The 19,828-nt window shown below is 34.8% G+C and overlaps 2 protein-coding genes across 2 annotated transcripts in view; both read right to left on the bottom strand.

The window, feature by feature from the left end:
• The window catches only part of LOC136814525 (anoctamin-7-like), a 38,622-nt gene extending 25,276 nt beyond the window's left edge, over positions 1 to 13,346 (bottom strand). Inside the window, exons 1-12 of the mRNA XM_067071085.1 lie at positions 12,644 to 13,346; positions 10,387 to 10,459; positions 9,590 to 9,696; positions 8,782 to 8,861; positions 8,436 to 8,477; positions 7,991 to 8,080; positions 7,644 to 7,830; positions 7,125 to 7,234; positions 6,427 to 6,575; positions 3,906 to 4,090; positions 3,246 to 3,268; positions 2,849 to 2,978 (exon numbers count right to left, since the gene is read on the bottom strand). Of these exons, the coding sequence (XP_066927186.1) occupies positions 2,849 to 2,978; positions 3,246 to 3,268; positions 3,906 to 4,090; positions 6,427 to 6,575; positions 7,125 to 7,234; positions 7,644 to 7,830; positions 7,991 to 8,080; positions 8,436 to 8,477; positions 8,782 to 8,861; positions 9,590 to 9,696; positions 10,387 to 10,459; positions 12,644 to 13,346 (1,879 nt within the window). The remainder of the gene's footprint in view (positions 1 to 2,848; positions 2,979 to 3,245; positions 3,269 to 3,905; positions 4,091 to 6,426; positions 6,576 to 7,124; positions 7,235 to 7,643; positions 7,831 to 7,990; positions 8,081 to 8,435; positions 8,478 to 8,781; positions 8,862 to 9,589; positions 9,697 to 10,386; positions 10,460 to 12,643) is intronic.
• Positions 13,347 to 14,735: 1,389 nt separating this feature from the next.
• On the bottom strand, positions 14,736 to 19,051 carry LOC136814524 (uncharacterized). The gene is made up of 3 exons (XM_067071083.1): positions 18,937 to 19,051; positions 18,024 to 18,770; positions 14,736 to 17,821 (listed from the first exon to the last, which is right to left on the bottom strand). Exons 1-3 carry the CDS (start codon positions 19,049 to 19,051, stop codon positions 14,736 to 14,738), a joined length of 3,948 nt encoding a protein of 1,315 aa, XP_066927184.1.
• Positions 19,052 to 19,828: the final 777 nt, after the last annotated feature.

Here is a 19,828-nt window from a genome sequence, read left to right as displayed (position 1 = left end):
ATTGATTTAGATTTTTTAAATTTTAAGTGCGGTCGGGCCGTAAAACAACATATCAAATTGGTCCCACCTTATGGTCTTCCAAAACTTTTCAAGTCCAACACAGAAAAAATTCAATGTAAATCATTGCATGACTTTTTAGTGGATTCGCGGTGAAAAGCTGCAATTAATAATTCACGATGAAAAGGTAAATTTCACCGTGAATTGTTGTCAGATTGCAGCTTTTCACCGTGAATTCACTAAAAAGCCAAGGTGAATTTCATTGATTTTTTTCCTGTGCGAAGTTGTCATATACTGATTATAATTTTGATAATTATTAAAAATATAAAAGTTTCAAAATAAATAATCTAGGTAGTTTCAAAATAATGAAAAATTATACAAGTAGCGTGTTAAAATTTTTTATTTTTAGAAAAGTATATATAATAAACATTTCCAATGATGTTGACACCAACTTCAATAAGGCACCGCGCTGAACCTAAAAATAGATTTTATTTTTGACATAATCATTACTCTCGCGATGTGTTTGTACGAGTTCCAATCCCATCAACCTTTGCGCTAATCTCTTTTGCACGTTTATTGCATCGTTTGACAAAAGATATATAACAGCTTGCACGTATCTTTAATTGAGCTGCGTTGAATTGTGGGATTGCAACTCGTACAAATGTCAAAAAAAGTGAAAAGTAATAATTATGACGTATGTGTTGCAGAGCGCTATTGTGGACAAAGTAGCAACCATTCCTAGCAAGGTAGTCATTAAGAAAAGATTTTTCTTTATTTATCTTCTTATTGACTACTATATGTTAGTAATAGTTGCTATTCTGCCCTACTATATTCAAGATGGGCATTATATAAGGACATTGTATTCAGTATTTATTTTTGTCATGCAAAAATCAATGTTGTATGAAATTTCTATCATATTTTTGGTTATCTTTTTTTTCAATTTTGAATAAATCAATTCATTTTTACGTGTTATTTTATGGGTATGCCACTTGGATCATTTAAAAGGATATTTGAGTAAAGAAATTTATTTTGACTAGGTATTTTTTGCAAAGCATTCGGTTTGCAGTCAAAAACGCCTTCTCGGCCTTAGGTCTAAAATTGAAAATTTGAACCACAGATTTTTTGGGGAATTTTTTTTTACAAATACATTTCAATCGTCACAGTGACCCTACATTCCAAATTTAAAGTAATTTTGATCATTGGTTCAGGAATTGTGATAAACTTTTAGTTTTTTACAAGATTCAAACCAAATTTGTGTTTTCGCACGATTTATAGTTGTAAATTTTTAGATGAAATTTGCAAACTGTTTCACAAGAAAAAAACAATTACCTTGACTATAGATGAATTATGGCGGTGAAAAACTGTAATCTTTCAATAATTACTTGATGATTAGCTGAAATTTCACCGTAAATTATTAAAAGATTGCAGCGTTTCACCTTGAATTAACCTCAAAAAGTGAAGGGAAATTTTTATATCAAATTGCATCCTGTGTACGGTCTGATTGGGTAGCAGATAATTTTGCATTTCTCCAGAAGAATGTGGAGATTTGAAGTGAAAAAAGACTCCTTTTCGATACAATTTTTTTAACATCGTAGAAATGTGTCCTAAAAAAATTTTTGGTTCAAATTTTCAATAGACCTGAGGCTTAAAAAAGCTGTTTTTGAATGAACCAGCTGCTGCCCCAGCTGCGCTAAAAATATAGTCAAAAAGAAACTTTTTGTTCAGATCTTTCAAGATGCTTGAGTACTGCTTTTGTATCATAGAAGGTGTCGTTGTTCAGATCTGTTGTGGAAATTGTTGTTCAGATATCGTGGAGGGTTTTCTTCAGTCATAATGGAAAGTGTTGATCAGCCGCCGTGGAAAGTGTTATTTAGATATCGCAGAAAGTGTTGTTTACACACGGTAGAGGGTGTCGGTCTGATATCGTGAAAGGTGTTGGTTGAATTTTGTAGAAATGCATTGGTTATTGAAATATGTCACTCAAGTGCCAAGCTGAACAATTGACTATCAAAAAATATAAAAGATAGCTAACTTTAAACTCAATCAAGCCCAACAAAAAAATAAACAGAAAGTAGAATCTATTAAAATTTAAACCTTCTTTCTTAGAAGAAACTTTACAGAGATTGAAGATTTTTGACGTGCACAAAATCATACTTGACAGAACTGGGAAAAAGTCAATATTTCAGTCTCAACTGACACTGATTCCTGCTAACATAAAAGAAACTACAAAATGCAGTGAATGTAAACCTTACCTTTAGATGCTACTTCAAGCTTCAGGTGTCAGGCATCAAGTTGAATAAAATTTCCAAAAATCAAAGTTAGAATTTGTTTGTGGGCCTTGAGGAAAACAATCCCTTCTAACTAATATTGTCAAAAAAGCTAAAGAAACAGCAAATGCATTTATGTAAGGTCTTCAGCCTCCAAATTATCCTTCAAGAGCATTCTTCTTCACCAGACCCAGAACCATCATTCTCAAAGAAAACAACCATTTTTTGTTCACTCCCTACTTGCATCCTTCCCTTCGATTTTGTGTTGTTTTGGTTTTCTCTACCAAGTTCGTCTATAAATCTGCAGGGATTTTCCGCAAAAATCACCGACCCTTCTCCAAGGTCGGTAAGGGCAAAGATGAAATCAAGAAAAGCGCCAAATTGATATCGTCCGTAAACACTGACTCTATCCGCCGCGAAACATATTACGTTTTATAATATACAAACTATGTTATATCATAATAACATATTATACGGACGATAGCATCGTCTACAACTTCTCCAGTATTCTTAAATTGAAAAAAAAATTTCAAAGCTTTCTGTGAGTTTTGTTTTTGAATAATAAGGAGAAATTTATTTCTTACCGATATCTTCAGCTCGTTCAGCGAAAGGTCTTCTATTGAACCATAACATTCGTCTGGCGTCCACTCTCATATCTATCAGATTGGTGATCAACGCAATTAGAGGTGCCAATGGAAAGGCTGCTGCAAACATCTTAAAAGACGAAACATTAGAAGATTAGATTATGATATAACAGTGCTTAGCGTCTTGTTTGAAGTTCATGGAACTGTTACTGTTTGCCAGCTATAGGGGGATAAATTTCGAAGGGTTGACTCCAAGATTTTGCTGCCTATTAATTATGTCAAGAAGCAAACAACAAAGCTATTCTTCATGTAAGGTTCGATACTAGCTCCCAAACGCATCCAAATTATCAGTCAGTCAAGGGTATTAATACAATGAAGAGCAAGATTTCATACATACCATCAAATAGCCGTACTGCAATACTAGAAAGTAGAAAAGAAGAAAACATTATTCGGTAGAAGAATAGAAAAAACACATTGCACAGGTACTATAATAAAATTGGGGAAGACGACGCCCAATATCTTGTCCACGTTCCTGGCCTTCAGTTAATAGCACAGTAGAGTCTCCTCAACTCGAACCTCTATAACTCGAATGCCTCCTTAACACAAACAGATTTTGTTGTCCTTTCACTTAATAATGCCTTATAAACTTTACTCTATAATTCGAAATTTCCTTAACTCGAACAACTTGGTGCCCCCCATATGGGTTTGAGGTATAAAGACTCCACCGTATAAGTAGTAAGTAAGAGAATTAGGCCCAACCATAGGTAGGCTGAGATAGGCAGTGCAAAACTGCCATGAAAATAATCAAGAGAAAAAATCATATCTTTGATCGAAAAACCGCACCACCACCATTATTAGTGAGTTTATGTATGTGCGTTTTAAGCGGCGGATACGGTAAGGTTTAATTATTTGTCTACATCCTGACTGATTGAGGACGACAGTAAATCAGAAATTTTACTGTCCTCAATTTTGCAGGTCAGAACTGCGGGTCTTTCCAAATCACTTCAGTCTCTTTAATGTCCTCAAAAGTGCAAATACATAAACTCGCTTTTCTTACCTTTTTCGGTGTATTCTGAGAGGGTGAAGTCATCCAATGGAGGTTTTTTATGTTCGTGGCGAAGATAAGCTTCATATTCTGCATCATCTGAAGTATCCTTTTGTTGTAGCTCTAATGAACTGACCACGTTTGTTGATTGACGTTTGAAACAGCAACACAACTTTCTCGCGTATTTCATCACAAACCTGACATCATGGAGATAATTTTGAAACAAGTTTTTTTTATAAAAACATTCAAAATTTTTAAAGCCTTCGGATGTTCTTAACTTTTTGAGTTTTAAGAGCAAAGTTTGTCTTAAAATGTTCTTGATTTTACTATTTTTGAGTAATTTTGTGCAATTTCTTAAGAAATACGGCATTTTAGAGTCAATAAAGTCTTAAAATGTTCTTAAATTGTTTTTAATATTTTGGGCATAAAAGCCTTTTGTTCTTGTATACTTGGTTCTTATAAAAAACGTGCATGTTTTGTAGAATAGATATGCATTATATTACCAGGGCAGATATCAAAGATAATTTTGATATTGGGGGTACAAATTGAGTGATAACGCAATGGTTCAGGTCGAAAGGAGGTTAACGTTAAGAGATTAGCTTGATTTTATTACTGTTAGCTTGGGCACTGCTAACCGCATCTTCAAAGACACGAGAGTGGGAAAAGCCCAAACTACAACTTTTAACCGATGGCTATACATCAATATCATTGACTTTAAAGGCTAGCAACCAGACTAGGTTACTAGTCTATATACTTGCGTCATGCTTACTTTGAAGAAGGCATATTCATGTTCTTGAAAAAGAATTCAAAGAAAAACGTTGTCATGCAGTGTTAAATGCATCATTGAACTGTTGAATGGTAAAAATGTGTAATACGAAAACATGCATTTACAGAAGCATCTTTAGATATTGACCATTGATAAATTTAAAAAAGACAGAGAAGAGAGATAAGAAGTCATACAACAGTGAGATTTTTCAGTCAGTTGGGTCATAAGATTGCTAGTCCTCGATTTTTAAAAAGACACTGAAAGTTGACTTAATCGCAATAAAAGAACAAATGGATATCTCTTCATCGACAGTGAACAAGTCTATTTGTTATGATTTACCCATCGCTGTTGGTAATAAAACATTTTGCAGTTTGGAAGAAAAATGGACACCACGTTTCAACCATGGAGTTTTGCTGGCGATGGCAATCACACCGGCTTTGGTTTACTGGTTGATACTTCTCTGGATGATCAGAAGAATATTGAAGGAATTATTTAGGATTTGGAAAATATACATGAGAGAAGAAATCGCCTTTGAGAAGGAATGGCAAGAAACGAGAAGAAAAGAAGAAGGGGCCACCATCAAACCGATCAAACCAAATTCGAAACTGGGACGATCTTTTCGAATGAAATCATTCTTCTTTTTCATTTTGATGCCTCTCGTGAAATTTTCATGGGATGCCATCGATATGACTCTTGATGTTTACATTTTCTATCGGATTGAAAGTGGTGAGATCTTGGATAGTACAATCTACCGGAACAGACATGTTAATAATTCTATATACGCATTCGCAGTCATTGGTTGTATTGTGAAGATAATCGTTCTGAAATACGTCGAAGTATCTTTGAAAGATGTAGGATGCAATGAATGTAGATGTTATGCAGATGTACAAGATATCAAGGGACTTAAATATCATATCACAGTGGCTAGCTTCGCTTTTGAAGATGGACCTGAATTAATATTAGAATATTTCTGGATCGAAAAGTATATTACATCCTATACTCCACTGTTGATAGTCAAAGATGTCTTGGTAGCATGTTGTAATATTCAAGGCGCATTTTCAGCAATATCCTTCATAAAAAATGACGTCCAGTACGAAAACACAATATACGCTGTCACTCTCTCCGGAGCTATATTGGCGATGCCTGCAACTACTTTACTACGATTCGGTGGTGCTTTATACCAATACATTACGAAGAAATTAAGAAGATCATGCTTCAAGATTGAAGAGGGAAAAATTTTACAGACACCATTTAATATTGGTTGTATGAGAGGTGTAGATTATTCCATTGTGATAACAGTATGTATATCCGTGTTAGCAGGATTGGTTTTTTTAGTACGGATGATTTTGGAGGATTTGAATGTTGTCGGTGATGAAGAATCGATTTGTGATGATGAAGAGTCAAATGCTGAATCTGAAGACGAGTTTTAATCCTTTATTCTTCTCTCCCATCGATCTTATTCAGTTCGCTAACAAGGACACGACCAATCAAACAGTTTTTTAAATATCTCACAAAACACTATGACATAATAAATTCATAGTTATAACACATATTGCATAGGTGAATTTGAAATTTCAACTGCATCTTTTTTAGGGAATATATAATATTCGTTTTTCTAACTTGTAGTCTAATTTGATATGTTTTGATTCAGATGATGAAAGAAAATTTCTCAAATTACGGCAAATGTTTGACTTTTTCATCGAACTTGTTGACTTTTGTTCGACGGCAAAAGAACAGAATACCGCGGACATATACGAAGAAACTTACGGTAGAATGATGTCAGAGAAGAATTTAGGCATCGGTTTCGCGATCATGAGAACAGCAACTTGTAAAGAGAGCAGCGACATACAATCGTTGTTGTCTCCACAACTATCTGAATATTCTGTACCGAGATTGAAAACTCCTTCTGAGGTGCGCTAAAAGAAAGTTATACATGATGCATTTCAACGAAAACGGTTAATCTTTTTATCTCACGAGCCCTAGTTTTTATGGTGTGCTACTTGAATGGGATGTATTTTGATTATGTAGAAAGGTAGAATCTTTTGTCTCCCTACAGCGATCGATTTTTTGGGGCGCCGAAAGACCAAATACGCAAAAAGGCGCCTCTAATTACTAATTTTGGCGCCCCTTTCCTTTTTTACACCTAAGAATTAGTAGTTTTCAGCCAAAAAGAGAAAAAATACCTCACTCGCGATCTTTTACAAAGGCATTTTCATTTAGAGAAAGGGTTCCAAAATCCAAACTTCCAAGGGTTGCCTCCCCAGTTTACCCCAATTTCGGTCAACCCACCACGCTACTGTTTCTTGCGTACCATCCCCGGTTGCTACGGGCGATTTTTGCTTTTTTCAAAAATTTTGTTGTGGATTTCTTTTTTGCGAAGAAGAGTTTGGTACAGGCTAAATACTAACCCTACGATAAAATTTTTCTTGGAAGATCCGAAAGAGAAACTATATAGTGAAAGATACCTGTCTGAAAAATGCAATGTAAAACAGTGAAGCATAGGAATTGACAAATTGGAAACCGAATAACTTCAAAATCAAAGCATCTTCATATTTAGTTTTTGTTTGATGGTTTTCTAAAAGCAAAACAAATCATTTATAAGCCAGTGGGTGGTTTGTCTGTACACAGACCCAGTATCTGCGGCTAACTTCAAAATTCATTGCCGTACTGCGAAGCGATAAACGTGAGATACACTCTGGTACAGAGTAGTGTGTGATCAAAGCAAGTCTTTTTCGTCTGAAACGGAAAATGGATTTTACACAGTAAACTGGCACCTATTACAGAAACTTTGGTGACTTACGTAGAATTTTAAGACGGAAAGGCCTCTTTTATATACTTCGCTGACGGAAAAACGTTTGACACAAAAGCAAACACCATCTTGGAAGATTTATTCTTTGTTATATCTGATTGATAAGTTCCAGGCTTATTTCACTGTATGTTGAATACAGTACATTAAAAAATGGTAAATTGTAGTTAAATTTTACCCCACTCAGTCAGTTTGTAAGCAAGCGTTTTATAAAGTCTCCCCAACAACAGAATCGAGATGGAATTGAGAACTGATGACGTCATAGATGATGCGAAAGCTCCATTGGTGATCGTTTTAAACCAATCAACCCGCGATACAACTTTATAAACCACAACAGACACAACACTTGTCACTACCAGACAAACCTAGAAAAAGGATTTCCCACGTCAGTTGAAAGAGAGATATGCTCAAAATAAAATGAAAACTCTTTTTCCAGATCCTTTTTTTAACTTAGTGCTGTTTTAAACTGCCATGTAGATGACAAAGGAGAACATTAACTTCCTAATGTTGAAGAAAAAAACATACCATAAATAAAATAATACTCATTGACCCCATTGACTTCAACACTTTACGCCACTTTGGATAATGAGGTTCATATTCTCCTGATACAGGGTTCTGAAACAGAAAAGGTTGCATTGAAACACGATTGTTTGAAAATAAGAATATATCTTGACAATTGTTGAGAGTTAAATAATGAACAAAAGCAAACCATGGCGATCACAGTCCGAGTCGACCCGAAGGCTTCTCTTTCGATATTTATCCACGCGAAGGTAGGGGAGGGCGCCACTCTTTTTTCCTGGATTACTCCATTTTACCCTTGATTCTTCTATTAAAGTAATAAGTACTAGGTAAGAAATCTTTTGTAGAACCTGACCGGGGATTAAACCAACACGACCGTGCACATCATAGCCTCTACCGTAGCACTACGGTCGCTACCATAATTGAGGAATTTCAAGAAGGAAACAATTACCTTCTTTACAGTAGTTCCTATAAACTGTGGTCTGTTCGTTTCCTAAATGTAAAGAAAAAAGGATACTAAAGGTACTAAGATTGAGAGACTACGGTATTTATGAAAGCTCATAAACCTCTATCTATTGGTTTGCCAGAGATTGAAATTGTAATATTAAATTGTTAGATCAATTTATTTTTCTATCGATTATATGAGAGCGAATCAATAATAACCTGATAACAGCGCTGTTGAGCTTTCTTAAAGCGATACGCTGAAGCTCTAAAGATCGCTAAATTTCGCCCACTTCTTTAGAGCTTCAGCGTACTGGGCCAGAAAAAATGCAATCTGTTATCAGGTTAATAACTACCTGTTCTTCAAACAAATCCACATCCCATTTATAGGCTAACAAAGCATTGGTTCTTTTCCAATATTCACAAAATACAGTACCTATGGGAAAATCAAAGAAATCAATCATTGACCTGACCACATATTCTTGCTCTAAATACAGACTAGCAATATCTCACAATTCTTATCGTTGTTCAAAGAAAGCTCAAAGCTGTTTAAGTCAGAATAAAAACATCTAGTAATATCTCTTCAGACTAGCAAGATCTCGCTTGGATTTTCTTTCTCGAAAAAATAAAATTGTAGCAAACATCATTAATGATATTAAGCAGATATTCAATAGGTAAAAGTTGGTTATTGAGATTTATTAACCCGAGGTGATGTAATATTCAACGAGGCGGAGCCGAGTTGAATATACATCACCGAGGGTTAATAAATCCAATAACCAACGAAAACCTATTGAATATATGTTTTATTATATACCTAGAGGCAAAAACAAAACATTAATTGTGTCAATAGTCGAACGTTTCACATAAAACACTCCCATAATCGAACGTTCGAATGTTTTTCTTTTTTAAAGATTTTCTTAATTACTTTGAGTCATAAAATTGTTCATGAAATTCACAATAAATTTTTTTAATGGATTTCTTTGATAACAACAAGTGCGACAAAAAAAATCAAACTTTGAATGCAAAATGTGAAAAAAAATTCTACAGTGGTATAATAGCCATGGTATATCAGGAATTATTCAATGGCTGTTTTTGCCTACAGGTATATAATAAATTGGCTTATACCATCATTGAAGGTTTCACCATTTTTAATATTTTCCTTACCCCATAAGCAAATGATAACTGCAAAATAAGGTGTGGCATTGTTGTCAAAAGCTTTTGTAACCCAGCCAGTAACAGCTTCCACTGACACTTTTTCTTTTGTATTATATCTAAAAACGTATAATTTCATTTCAGTTAGTAATTGATAGAACTGATTACAGCAGCGTTTCTTCTGAAGTACTCTAGTATAAAACTGCATTGGCTCAAATTCGATACCTTGCATCAGTTTCAGGTGTATAATTGTTTAATCATTAAGTAGGATAAGTTCAGCCTCGTTTTAGTGGCAAATCTTGTTCCCAGTCCCAAAAAATGAAAACTAGCGTTACCAAAGATTCCCACTAATTAAGTGTGAAAATTTTCTGGCCTGATTCAAAGCTTTGAACAGGCATATGGTCATGAAGAAAAAAAACAAGCAGAAAATTCTCAGATTCTGGCTCAAGACATTTAGAACGAAGAAGATTAGACCATTGACCTTTATATATCCCTGGACCAAGCTACTCTATCCCGGCTAAGCAAAAATCTTTGCTCAGAGTTTTTTTGAAATTGGTACCCTAATGGCGACACTACTCAATAGCGGTAAAAATGCATCGAGAGCGCAAGATCTACTTTTCCTCGAATACTTTTGATGATGTAGCACCGTAAGACGTTAATTTTTAACATTGCAATGGCCTCTTCTCGGGTACCAATTCAAAAACAACCTCGATCAAAGATGGCGGATATAGCTTGGTCCAGGGATATATAAAGGTCAGTTGATTAGATCCAATATTAATCCAAATCAATAAACATATAAAATTACTTACGCAACAATAAAACCATAAACAAAAACAATTATTCCCAGGATCGTTGGTACCCATAAAGATGTTATCAAAACACCTGAAAAAAATCGTTTGATAAAGAATCCAGTAATTTATATGAGAATTCAATTTGTTTCAAATTTTTATCTTAATTTTAAATTGAGAAAACCTTTAAGGTAGTTTGAACTTTGCAAGTTTAAAAAGTACTAGTCCCTACAACATACATCTAATTTTATATAAAACAAGGCGCCCAAGGGCGTGAAGGCCCAGCTAAAAAATTCTGTAATAGAGACAAAATACAAGGATACTTGCTACATGGTTAATTTGAAAAATAATCCGCAAAATAGATTTTTCTATAATTTCCGCTTTTGTTTTATCTTATGACTTATACAGTAGATTGATTAAAACGAATTGATTGATTAATCTTAAAACGAATTTTTCAGCTATTTTCGAACTCCCGGTTATTCGAAGTAAATTCTTATCCCCCTTGGAGCTTCGAATAACCGGGAGTCTACTGTTTTTTTTCACATTGTAGGGATCGATGATCAAACAACTGGACGACCCAATTTGCATTCCCAAGGGGTTGTGTGAGGAGCAAGAGCTCCTGAATATGTAAATATCAATAGTAGTTTTTAACATGTAATATATCTAGACACTGTCACTTTTTAATGGTACTAATAAAATCTCCCTTCACTATTTCACCCCACCCCCCTTTTTTTGAAGGGAAAATTGTACCCTTCGCTTGCAAAATTGATTGTCACTTTCTCCCGTCACTATTTCACAAATTGTCTGATATGGAGAGTTCTACCATGACCACAAAGAAAGTTTTGAAGGGCTAGATCAGAATCTATGCGGCAAAAAGTGAAGTCAATTTTGAATGGGATTTCTTGACGTTGGCAGGCGTCAGCGCAAATTACCTCCGATTGATAGATTAGAAATAGAATTTTATCTACATTCACAAATTTTGTGGCTTGAAAATAATTTTAACTATTGAATTTATGAAGAAAAATGATATCTATGGTCTTGACGGATTGGATTAAAACTTAGTTTTTTTTCTCTCTTTTACCACCAAAATAATGGTTATACGGATCTGTTCCCAAGTAGTAGCATTATAACAAATAATTGGGGTACTAAGCTAGATGGAGGTTCCCCGGCAGGGAATCCCCGTTGAGATAAGTGTGGAGAAAAAAGGGAAATAGGAAACTAAGCTAGAACAACGGAGAATTTTAAATGTAAACAAAGTCAAAGTGCAAAGTTTGAAATTTGTGTTAATTTGTGTTATATACTTTATTTTCAGTCCGACATTTGTTATATGTCTGAAAAAAGATTATTTCGATAGAAGACTTTTTTGAGAACTCAATATTGGAGGCTTTAGTACAAATAAATAGTAAACAGTTTTCAGTTTTTCTCTTTAAGATCAATCTTTTTCAATAAACTGTAACAAAAGGAACAAAAGTTAATTTCAATCACTGTTTGTGATAAAAATATTTCTAATGTAAAAATTACTTAGCATACTTTAGAAAGTTACGTACCAAACCCCTGTTTTTCTGATCTAGATAGCAAAATAAGATTTTTATCAGCAAATCCAAAAGCACTTTAAGTACAAAATAAAAACCTGGCAAACTTTTTGTTCCCAGTATAAATATCTAATATGAAAATAATGTCAAAAAGGTAAAGAATAAAAATCCTGGGTAAATCTTGGTTCAAAAAATATATAATGAGTCCAATTTAATTAATTGTTTTACGAGCAAGGTCTGTTGAAAAAATGGGTCAGTTGGTCAGCACATAAATCAATCGGTCAGGCCCGTAAAACAATTAAATTGGCCTGGCCTAATATAAAAATAAGGTTGGAAAGTAAAGAATAATAACCTGGTACTCTATGTTCCCAGTAAAATACCTAATGTAAAAATGTCAAAACATGAAGATTAAAAACGTGTGTACCTAGTAGAAAATATGTAAAAAGTAAAGCATGAAAATCTGGCAAACTCTTTGTTCCCAGTGAAACCATGAAAAATTGAGTTTTTGATCCCTGTCTGAGAAACAAAACTCACTCAAAATTAAATTTTTGAAATCTGAACTTGAGAGAATAGCAAACGAATGAAAACAGTTGCAATTCAAAATTTGAGAGAAAATGAAGGTATAAGAGTGAACCTCTAAAACAAAATCGAAAAAACAAAAAAAAACTAAAATATATGGTCAGTAAACTAAAGAACTAAAGATGATTAAAAATGTCACTTGGATTTTGAAACAACAACTGTCTTACCAATTTCTTCATTGTTTAAAACTTTAATTGTTTTAATTTCCAACTTGATATGTGAAACATCAACCTTCTTACCGAGAAGAAAATCTGCTAACACTTCCTCTTCAAAAACAGTACCAGTCCAGACTTCACTATTGAGCACGAGGAAAAGCGAATCAATCCCCAATACAACTGTTTTGGACACCGAATCTGCAATCTGGATTGACTTACATGGGTTACAGCGAAATTTGTTTGATGTCAGTGCATGTGGGACCAGTCGTTGGCATATTTTGCATTTGGAACCGCATGTAAAGTCCTTGACCAACTGGATAACACCTTGAACAGATTCCATTTGCTTCAACGATGCCTTTCTTAACTTTTCATGGACAGATTTGTGTTTTTTGTCCAAATTGATGATGGTGATAATTGTATTTGAGTTGGTTGTGAGGGTCAGAACCCCATTTCGCTCTTTGACACCGATGTTCTTAAGTTCAAAACAGGCTTCTTCATTCTTTAAAAAAATTTCAATGCTATTGGACCAAACTGAGATGGGCATCTGGCCAGTTGTGTCCCCAAATGTAGCTTCAAGTAGTTGAAAGCCGCCTCTGGTAACCACTTCTCTATTGTGGCAAACAACACCCTTCGTGGTAACGTTGTTGTCCATCGCATCCCAAGAAGATTGAGCAATTTCCTGGACGGTCTGTCGTGGTGGCAATTTTGTTTCCATTCTGTCAAATGCCATGCTGCCCGGTGCTATTTGTTCGATTGAAGAGTGATCATCAAAAATTATTTTTCAGCAAAGTTAGGATTATCAGGTATGATTTCTCTGACATTCCTCAAAGTTACTGCCTGTCCACTTGTTTCGAGGGTTTGAAATTCTTGGCAAGAATTCGTTTTGAAGCAAACAGCACGTCTCAAATTTGAATTTTCGGAGGATTGTATTCTGAAGTTGATATGTTTCTTTTTCATCGGACTAGTTTGGTGAATGTAGCACGTTAAGGACTTTCGCTTGTTATGGTTGCTTGCCATTCTTCTTTCTATTTTGAAAAGATAAAAAGTAAACTTAAAATTTTCTACCATGCCATGCCCTGTTTAGGAGAAATTTCCCCCCTCATCTTACTCCAGAAATCGTTATAGGGAGGGACCTGAGCGAGGGGGGTCTTTACAAGAAGAAAGATTTCAGATATTCAATTTCTAGACTTTCAATTTATTAGGTTTTAGATACTTCAAAGAAATTTCTTGGATACTTTGAAGAAGATCTTGTAGTTTTTTTTAGGCAGGAAATCTGATGATTTGAAATCTTTATCCCTGTTATTAGAACAAAATTGAGCAATCTATAACGAATAGAGAGAAATAGCATTGCGAAACTTGCTGTGAAAATAATTTCTTGTAAAATGGATGCTTGATAATTACCGATTTAATTTGTGGTTTTACAGGATGTGTTCTCTTCCGTAGTCGTTGCAAAAAAGGAAGATGGTATTCTTGAAAAGATTGATGATTCGAATCGACTTGGGCACATTGATGATATCGGGCACTTATTCCCGCCACCCGCGGCTTGATCGGGCGGGTGGGGTGCACGCCTTCAAAAATGAAGCCGAGAATACGCTACAAGTTAGTTGCTTTCGCACCGCATGCGTATTATTCTTTCTATCTTGTGGCAGGCCGCTTTTGCGTAAGGTAAATTCAAATTTCATTTTGTAAAAAAGAGAAAGTAGGAAATATCGGATTTTTAACATTTGGCTAACATTTTTAATGTGCATCATGATACTGAAATTTCGCAATGGTTATTCGAAGAAGTTTTTGAATTTTATTTGAATTGCATCATGATCTGAAAAATATATACTATGCATGGAAATTTGAGTTTTAAAGTCTCTTTTTAAATCTTTATGAACGTAAACATGGTCGATCAATGAACCGGAAATATGAGTAGGTTCTTTAATAATCATTTCATACTCTTCTTCTAGGTATCCTTTTAAAAAGCTACTTTCCGCAGTATAATAGTTTTTGTTAAAGTCTCCGAGAATGATATGGGTTTTTTCAACTATATCCCGTAAATGCCGAATTTTGTAAAGAAAATGATCATTTTCAAGATTTTGTTTGACGATATAGAATGATATTAAGTAAGTGGAAAATTTACCATGGAATGTTTAAAACTGTATAAAGTGGCACCTGGGATGTCGTGGGCATCTAGTAACCGGATTTGATTTTTATTGTATGCAGCAGCAGTATTAGAAAATACGTGTTCATCATAATTGTTTGTATGTAATGATAAAGGTGCTAATATATTTTCAACTTCTTCAGAGTTATTTGCTAGTTGAGTTTCTGTCATAAATATTAAACCACTTTCAGAAATTGATCTATCATGCTTTATATCAATGGCATGTTTCTTTAGTGAACGTACATTCAAAAGTGAAATCTTGAGTCCATTATCATTAAGCAGTTCTTCATCAGTTGTAGTTTTCAAACTCAAATTTTCTCTCATGTAGTTATATTCCTCTGTGGCTTTAGTGTCACATCTTATTGCTTTTGTATTAAATTTCCCCATTAGGTATAAACCCTGCAATGAAGTAACACGGCTTAAGGCTACATAAACTTGACCAGCATTAAAATATCTTTGGCCGTATAAATCAAAATTGAAAACAATTTTTGAAAACGTCTGTCCTTGAACTTTATGTACGGTACATGCCCACGCTAGCATTAGTGGAAATTGAATTCGTTTGATTGAAGGGCGATGTCTACCTGGTTTAACACCAAACTCTTTCTCTATTTTTTCTATCGGCACTAGGTTATTCTCGCGTCCATAAGTATCGTTATTTTTCGCTTTTGTACCTATATCATCTTCATCCATTCTTAGATAAATGTGTGTCACTTTCCTCTCGAGGTTTAACTTTATATATTGTATAGTACCCATTTGACCATTGCAAAGCTTATCCTCGACATCGATATTTGAAGTTATCATTACCTTTGCACCAAGTTTGAAAGTGAACTTATGGGCTAGACCTCCAGTTTGCATTTGACTTCGTTTTAATGCATTACCCTTATCTTCTGGACTTATTTTGTCGGGAAATTTATCTATTGAGTCTACTTTTACTTCTTCGCCGGGTAACTCACTCAATTTTAGCATGTTGTGATCATTAACTGGTTGGTTTTCAGCCCACAAATGTACGGCATCCTTAGGGTATTCAGGATGGTCTTTATTAACGATTCTTTCCTTTAAGATATCAATATTGTTTTCATCGACGACGCCTATTCTAATGTTATTGAGTATATCTATAAAAACCTGGTCGCCTCGTTGTCTCATAACCTCCGTGAGCTCGACTATTTTGAAATGTCTCCAGCAATGATCAATATTCAAAAGGGCATCCGGAAAAAGTGAAAATATTGTACCACCTTTGATTGGAGGTAATTGATAAAAATCTCCACAAGTTATTATTGAAATACCAGCAGCAAATGGAACGTTCTCAGTGCATTCAAAGATATTGCAAAGTCTTTGATGAATATGTAATAGACGATACTTTGAAACCATTGAAATTTCATCATCAATAATAATGACCTGTAGTTCTGAAAGCCGCTTTTGAAGGCTTGAACGGACACTGTCGTGGAGTTTATTTATATGTTTACTAAACTCATAGCCAGGGGGTAAGCTAAATACAGAATTAATAGTTGAACCGGCTACATTCACTGCGGCCACACCCGTCGGTGCCATGGTAAGTAACCGCTCTTTTGAGGCATCTCTTGATCCATAAGATAACGCTTTCTGTAAATAATACTTGATCGTATTTAAAGTGTACGATTTACCACAACCTGCACTACCAGTTAGAAAGATATAAAACGGATCGGGCTTCGTAGCAGTACTTGTTCGTAAGTTTTGCGAGGTCTTTTTAGACCATTTTACAATGTAGTCAAACATTTCCCGCTGTTTTTCATTGAGGGATCGTATTCTCCTACTTAGTTCATTATCAGATATTAAAGGTTCTATTGGCTGAATAGGTGCTCCACCACTATAAACATTTTCAGTGTTTTCTTCATTATCCAATTCTTCTCCGCTTGCATAATTTCTTTCTTCTTCTCTTACGTCATCATTTTCCTGCTCACCGTAAATGTCAAATCCTCTAACATTTTCGCGAAAATTTAGCATGGCACCATCTACGGCATCGGCGTAGGGTTCAAAAATTGCTTTATTTCTGTTGACAATTTCAATAACTTCGGGTGAGAACAATTTCTCAGTAAATGATCCTGAAGGTGTATTTTTGAGCTCTTCTTCGTTTCTAAAAGGATAAAACATGAAAAGTAGATGATGCGCGTGATGTTCGGGTTTTTTCTCTTTACTTGGTACATGATACCGTAAAACAGATTTATTTTTTCGTAATTTCAAACGCTCTTTACTTGACATCAAAGGTACCGAGTTGGGCAGTGCTAGGTCTGCAGCTTCAGCTGGGTCTAATTCGTCGAGAATTTCTGGTTGATAGTCATTCTCAATTTCTTTCTTTTTAGGTTCTAAATAGTAGTTCGACAAAAATTGAGCGTAACATAAGGCGTCCATTGCAGCATATCTACCATTTTTGAAAGCTCTGTTCGGTCTATCTATATATCGGTCCAGCATATTCTTTTTAAAAACATTTGTATCATCATCATCCATATTTAAAATTTCTTCTTCGCTTTTGCATACACGATAACGATTTTCTGGCAAGTTACTGTTTGCAAAAATTACACCTGGTGAGGTTTTTCTCAGCCAAATTTCTGGAAGTATTATTGCCACAGCTTCTTGAATTGACATTTCTCTTGACGTTCGGTATGCTCTTGACACAGATTTCATTTTTTCTCTAAGGGTATGATTTGAATTCATAGCCTCCTTTGCCGCCTGCTTCATAGCTTCAGTAGTTTGATCTTCAGATTTTGAAATATAAGCACACATGTAAGATACTGCTTTATGATAATCCATGACAGGCTGTATATCTAGATTTCCTCTCCATGCTAGTAAACCTTCTTCGAAGTAGTTATTTATGAAACATGCAGCTGGGGAGCGCTTGTAGTGTATTTGAAATCCCGTATCAGTTGAAATAGCCAGATTTTTGTAATAAACATCCTTCGGTATTCCTAGCTCATTTAAGATTTCATCGATTGATTTCGGTTCTTTGTAGTTATCCTTTAAAGGATCAAGTGTGTTATTGTATCTTGGGTCAAAATGATCGTCAATGTATTCTTTAACCGGGGACAAAATAGTTTTTTCTTTCTTTTAATATCTCATCTCTGTTGCTAACGCTAGGGTCAATAGGCTTGGCAATGATAGTTCTTTCAGTAAAAAACCTTCCAAAGTGATATCTGCATGGTTGGTTTTTGTATTTCCGACAGGATTTCGAATGTCTATGAACTTGATATGTTGTCACTAATTTATATAACTCACTCTCCTTATCCTCTGGTAGATCGCATTTAACAACTCTGTCAATAAAATCTCGATATTCATCTATATTTTCGTGTGTTAATGTTGGAGCTCCTTCTATCCATGCAAGACAGTGAATATGGGGACTACCACGAGCTTGAAATTCTACCCTGATAGAATAATGTTTAAGTGTACCTCCCAGAGTGTCTTTCGCCAAAATAGTTTTGAAAAAACATTCAACGCGATATTGGAAATGTCTCGCCATTAAAACTGGATTAGACTGAAGAATTTCTGTTCGTTCCTTGTAGGTCAAATTTTTTATTTCTTCCTCTGTCATTTCATTACCCTTTATCTTTTGAATGATCTCAATTATTTCAGGCCATCTCAAATCAGCGCAAGAAAAGCTCATGAACCAGGTTGGTAGACCTAATTGTTTTACCATAGCAAGCGTTTCATATAAAAACCTTTTCCAGTAAGCTGGAGTTCCTTTCAAATTATTCATGAATCTAAAAGCGTCATCATTAGCTATTAGATTAGATATTGTTTCTTTGAAATTCTGTGACAAACGACCAGCAGTTAATCCCTCAGTTTGAATCTTCTTCAAGGCTGTGTTTATGCTGCTATTCAAATTCAAATGTTGCATTACAGACTGTGCGTAAAATATATAGTCCGAATCTGAGGAGAACTTTTGAGTATAATTTAGTAACCTCTGATTAAAATACTTGCATGGAGTTAATTTGATATCGCGTTTATAGGTATATCCAAATTTACCTGTAGGAAATAAATAAGGATGTGCAAGTATTTCACATTGTTCATCGCAAATAATTGGCAAAGGTTCTTTATCTTCCCCAGGCGCTATGGTGACATTTGAGTCATCAATAATATGATGAGCTAATTCTGGCACAAAAACAGTTTCGGAAGCTGGAATTCGGAAAACGATCTAATGGGTTATCATTCTCTTCGACATTATCATTTTTGTCTACGTGCTCTGAATCTTCTTCATTAACGAAATCAATGTCATTACTTTCGTCATCATCTTCATTATTGATCATATTTATCCAAAATCTTGGAATATCGTCGACATTTATCTCAATGTCAGAATACAAAGGATTGTTATTTTTTAAGTACATCAAAATTTCTCTTATGAATTGGGGTCTAACTGGTTCAAAGTACACATTCGATTTGAAGCTCAATTTCTTTTTTAAAGCAACTCGCACTACACACCGTTATTATCCATACCACGTGGTAGAATGTTACAAATATCATCAGCTTTAATAGGTACATTACAGATAGCTCCTTTCATTTTTGGCGCTTGACCTTTACTCATTATTGTTATTCTCTTAAACAAAAGGCGTTTTGCTATGATGACACGTTCCAGTTTTCTGATATCCGAGAATCTTTCTGGTAGATCAATGATTTGCAAGTCGTTAACCACAGCTTGACAAGGAATGTTATTTTTAGCTAGCTTTTTATTACATGTGTTACAAATGTATTCTTTCCCATCGAAACTAAGAACGCGATATTGAAAAACCTCTCCGTCTACACCACGATATTTGTTCTCGTCAAATAAATTGACAGTTACTTTATACAGGAGTCTGTTGCAAATGACGCAAATATAAAACGGGCCTTGTCGTATTTCCGTTCTAAATTTTTCTATTTTAGTCGCACATGTCCTACCTCTTGCTCTGTTAGTGGATCTTCGTGTCCTCTGTCTTTTCTGGTTAACTGATTTTTTCTCAGGTGTGAGATTTGCGCGCATTTTTGCCATTCTTTTCTTTCACGTTCTTTTTTATTGGTGACTGTTTTTTTTTTCTCAGGTGTGAGATTTG

Source organism: Clytia hemisphaerica, unplaced genomic scaffold (assembly GCF_902728285.1).
Source record: "Clytia hemisphaerica strain Z4C2 unplaced genomic scaffold, Clytia hemisphaerica genome assembly, whole genome shotgun sequence".
In the NCBI taxonomy this organism is placed as follows: domain Eukaryota; kingdom Metazoa; phylum Cnidaria; class Hydrozoa; order Leptothecata; family Clytiidae; genus Clytia; species Clytia hemisphaerica.
Note: the sequence above shows the minus strand (reverse complement) of the source record. Positions and strands in the feature narration are given on the sequence as shown.